General features: G+C 58.3%; 1 protein-coding gene across 1 annotated transcript; it reads right to left on the bottom strand.

Moving 5' to 3' along the window:
* Nucleotides 1-640: 640 nt before the first annotated feature.
* Nucleotides 641-2,186, bottom strand: LOC127321077 (probable BOI-related E3 ubiquitin-protein ligase 3). The gene is made up of 2 exons (XM_051350118.2): nucleotides 1,573-2,186; nucleotides 641-1,454 (listed from the first exon to the last, which is right to left on the bottom strand). Exons 1-2 carry the CDS (start codon nucleotides 2,035-2,037, stop codon nucleotides 930-932), a joined length of 990 nt encoding a protein of 329 aa, XP_051206078.1. The 5' UTR covers nucleotides 2,038-2,186; the 3' UTR covers nucleotides 641-929.
* Between the last annotated feature and the right edge of the window lie 2,164 nt (nucleotides 2,187-4,350).

The raw sequence follows: 4,350 nt of genomic DNA, 5'->3' as shown, positions 1-4,350 counted from the left end.
AAAAAATCTAGTATTTTAATATGAAAATAAGTTTGGGGCCGTATTTGCTAGTAGATAAAACTAGTATTTAAATAATGAAAATAGCGTTTCTCAAACACTAAATCTGACGCCGTTTGGAGACGCTCTAGCTCCAGCAGATCGGCGTGAGCTGTTAATTTTGCAAGTAAATGGACGGGACGGGACGGGCCTTGAAGGCGGAGCCGGTGGTGAAAACGGGTAGTAGTAGGTTATTCACGTGACGTGAGTGAAACGTTCGAGCCCGTGCTTGACGCGCAGGACAAGTCAAATCTGCGCAGATCGACAATGCTAATCTCAATCTGTACCTGCATGCCAATTTATTGCGGTGTGGGCAAAGAGACAGTGGGACTGGACGCGCGACACACTGACAACTCACGCCTAGTACGGCCGGCCGGTGCGGAGCGCTCCGCGTTGAACAGACGTGCGTGGGCACAGTAGTCCGCATCTTTAGACTGGTCAAGATCGACACTGACGCGAAATAAAGATATTGTGAACGGATCATTTCCAACAGCAGTACAGCGCAACGCAACATGCCATGAGCATCTTCGCACACACGGGAAGGGATATGGAGCAGGGCTGTTACGATCGTCTGAAAATTAACACAATTTTGGTACTAGAACTCTTGAAACCGAAACTGCTGTACTATTTCACCAACAACGGAAATGATTTTACTAAACCGCAGCAAAAGTAATAAGTTAGTAGTAGCCCAGAAACATTAACAGGTAAACCTAACAACTAAACCAAAAAAAAAACAAAAAACTAGTCTAGGTTCTTGTAGTACATGCAAATTCAGCACTTGGAATTGCATGCCTGGATCACTTGACCCCTGGTGCCACGCTGGCGAAACTCCACGCAGCAACACAAAACACACGCATGGTAGAACGTCGAACTTGGCCGTACGCCGGAGAGGATCAGGAGAGCAGGACATGGAGCGAGGCGTTCTTGGTGGCGGCGCAGACGGGGCAGGTATCCACGGCGGGCTCGCACGCGCCGCAGACGGACAGGTGCCGGCACGGGAGCAGCAGGACGCACGCCTCGCCCTGGCCGCACGCCTTGCACGACGGAGCCGCCGCCGCGACCGCCTTGCACGCCGTGTCGTCGGCGTGGTTGTCGCCAGCGGTCTCGAAGCAGCACGACTGGGCGTCCTCCGCGTCGGCCTCGACGGCACCGGCGCAGGCGGGCTGGAGTAGCTGGTCCAGCGTGGCGCGGAGGCCCGCGGCGACGGCCTCGTGGCTCCTGGCGACGCCCAGCCACGCCTGGCCCTCCGCGGTCATCTGCCGGAGCCGTTCTTCGAGTTCGGCGTTGCGGTAGCGCGCGCGCTCCAGGTCGGCCTCCACGGCCTGCAGCCGCCCGGACGCCGCGCGCTCCACGGCGGCGAGAACTGCCGTTGCGTGGCGCCGGCGCGCCTCCTCGAGCCCCGCACGCATGCGCTCGCTCTGTGAAACGATCGTGGAGAAATGATTCAGAAAACGTACGTTGGGCTGGACCAGAAATGATTGCGCACGAGGGTAGCAGGAAAGCAACGAGACGATGGGAAGGCGCGCGCGCGCATACCTCGAGCCGGATGAGCGCATCGGTCTCGACGCCCTGGTTGTAGAGCAGCGCGGAGAGGCCCTGCGAGACGCCCGCGGCGGCATTGGCCATCCTCCCGCTGGTGGACGCCGCGCCGGAATCCACGGCCCGGCTCTGCGCGTCGCAGGGCAGCAGGAGCCCGTGCATCGCCGCCGCCTGCTGCTGCTGCTGCAGGAGAAGCAGGCGCTGCCGGGCGAGTTCCGCGAGTCCCGCCGCCGGCTCTTCGGTGGTCATCCGGGGCCGCTTCCTGGGCACGAAGCCGTAGTTGTCGTTGCAGGTGAGCTCGCTGCGCGGGAGGTCGCTGAGGACGGTGGTGTTGTTGCCGATCCCGGGCACCGCGGGCGCGCAGTCTTGGAAGAGGTGGGAGGAGGAGGGGTCCTCCATTGGTTTGAAGGCGGTGAGGTCGTGGGGGAAGGCGTGTGAGAGGAACCGCGCCTGCACTGCCATTGCTACGACGGTGGCACCGCTATCTTGTAGAGGGTGGAGCGGGGCGGAGAAGGCAAGGTCACGCAAAGAGACGATGCGTGTGAGGAGGGGAGGGGAGTTGGGTGGGGGAGCGGAAACGGCTGGAGAGAGTGGGAGGCGTGGAGGATGTGGGGAGGTGGTTATATATACGGCCTGGCAGGGAAGATAGACACGTTGGGTGGCTGCAAGGGGACAAAAGTTGTCTGCCTCTTGTTTATTTTGACGGACGGACGGACGGGGGTGGCAGCAACCAAAGCGGACTGCTTGGACGGATGCGATGCCTCTCTTCCCATCCGCGCCTTTAATAATCCCATGGGGTGCTATCGGTGTGGAATGCTTTTCCTCTTTCCTGCTTTCTTTTTCCTGCCCCGTTGTTTGTTGCCTGCTGAGGCGATTGATTCGTTCGTGGATGTGAGATGTGGAGAGTGGGCCTGGTGGGGGTTGCATGATGATGATAATGAAGGTGGGCCTCTCACTTCTCGGTGCTTTGACGTTTTCGGATGGTGCGATTTTCCATTAACAACTCGTACTAGTGTAATTTAAACATGAATTATTTGTGTGGTCCAGCTGCAGTGACAGGGATGCTGACACGCGCGGAAAAACCAAGGGGATTTATTTTATACGAGCCTTCACCTGAAGGAGGAAATGCTTGTCAAACATTGCGTGCTTCATTGCTACTACTGTTGCTAGTGGACCGACTGAGACTAAACATAATCTAGATAGGCACCAAATACGTACTATCTAGAATTATGGCATTTTGAGATGCGGGGCAGTTTCAACGGTGCGGTGCGACCGAGAATTAAGGTGCAGGGTGCCGCAGACGCGCCCACCCACCCGGTCACGCAGAGACAACCTAACGTGGTGGCGTGCCATTGAATGCCTCGTCGGTCACACGCAGCACAGGAGGTTTGAATACGCCTCCCGAAACGCCAAGCGCGTGACCGTGATGTGTGTCCCCCTGACCCGGATCTACGTTCATACATGCAGAAATTTAAGTGATTACACCAAACTGCAGTTTTAGATGCGTGAATCACGGGCAGCGTCAGTCTTCGCCCATACGGCCACCGGTAATTAATCCCGGTCCCTATGGCTAGATCCCGCGCACGGCGCACTAAACACCAGGGCGGGTCAGTGCCCACATTTACTACAGTACGTCCCATCAACCATCTCGCGTGTGGCGCCTGCCAGTACGAGTCCGTCCGTTTGTCCTTCCCGCCAATCCATCAAGGCGTCGGTCGTCCGTCCCCGTTGGCACGCATGCCTGACACTGCGACCACCATCCACCGCACGGCACGGCACGGCGAGGCACGGAGCACCACGCTGCCAACCATGCAGGCCCGTGCACACGTACAAACTACTACTCGATCTCGGGCCGCGCATTAAACATCGCCAGCGGGAATGGCGTGACGAGCGGCGCCACTGCTGGCTGCTGTACCCTCTGCGATCTGCTTGCGCGCACTGCATCGACCGGACACAATCACCATCCTAGATGGACGACATTAATCGCAACACATGCATGCATGCATGTACGCGCGCGGGGCTGCCTGTTAGGTAAAAAAAACTGCTCCTACAGGCATTACATAGTTGACAGACTTAATCATAGTGTCTGTCCTTTCGCAGCCCTACCTTTATCAGCAAGTGTGACCCTGTAGGGTCTGTTCCCGTTCTACGCTTGCTGGGTACTGCTACAGCGTAGGGTCGACGGCCACGCCGACGGGTCGCGATCTCGCCCATAACGCAGCACCGATCGATCCTTGGAAGCGCGCGCACTGTGTAGCTGTGGCCGGGTACCCCGACCGTCCGGCCATCCGTCCGTGTCGATCAGCATCAATCGGCCGGTAAACGATGGAGTTAGGCGCACCGCGCACAGTGCACGTAAATGATGCGGCGGTGCAAGCTATAGTAGCGGCCTGTGCATGGTGCATGCATGGGCGCCGTACCCCGGCCAAGGGGCGAGCTGCAATGATCACGACGCTCGGGCGTCCATACTGACGTGACACGCTGCTACGCGTACGGTTCTCGATCGGGGTAGCTGTGCGAGCGAGCAGCGCGCGATCCACGTTGCAATATGTGCGCTGCTGCTGCTCACCCCCGTGGCCGTGCCGTGCACAGTTGGCGCGGCCAGCCACACATGGCCGCCACATGCATATGCCTACGACGCGCCGATCCAACACACAGTGTCTAGCTAGCGGGCAGCAGCACGCACACAGTGGGTTGACACGTCCGATTAATTATGGGCCTAGCTAGGCTCCATCGATCGTTTGGGGGCGCGTACATACGTACTCTACGTGCCCA

Source organism: Lolium perenne, chromosome 2 (assembly GCF_019359855.2).
Source record: "Lolium perenne isolate Kyuss_39 chromosome 2, Kyuss_2.0, whole genome shotgun sequence".
Classification (NCBI taxonomy): Eukaryota; Viridiplantae; Streptophyta; class Magnoliopsida; order Poales; family Poaceae; genus Lolium; species Lolium perenne.
The sequence above is the reverse complement of the archived record's forward strand: the minus strand, read 5'-3'. Positions and strand labels throughout refer to the sequence as shown.

Excerpts from the sequence above, each read along its gene's own strand:
- LOC127321077 (XM_051350118.2), bottom strand. The coding sequence starts at position 2,037 with ATGGCAGTGCAGGCGCGGTTCCTCTCACACGCCTTCCCCCACGACCTC. Across the intron at positions 1,455-1,572 it reads ATGCGCTCATCCGGCTCGAG|AGCGAGCGCATGCGTGCGGG; the intron begins GTATGCGCGCGC and ends ATCGTTTCACAG.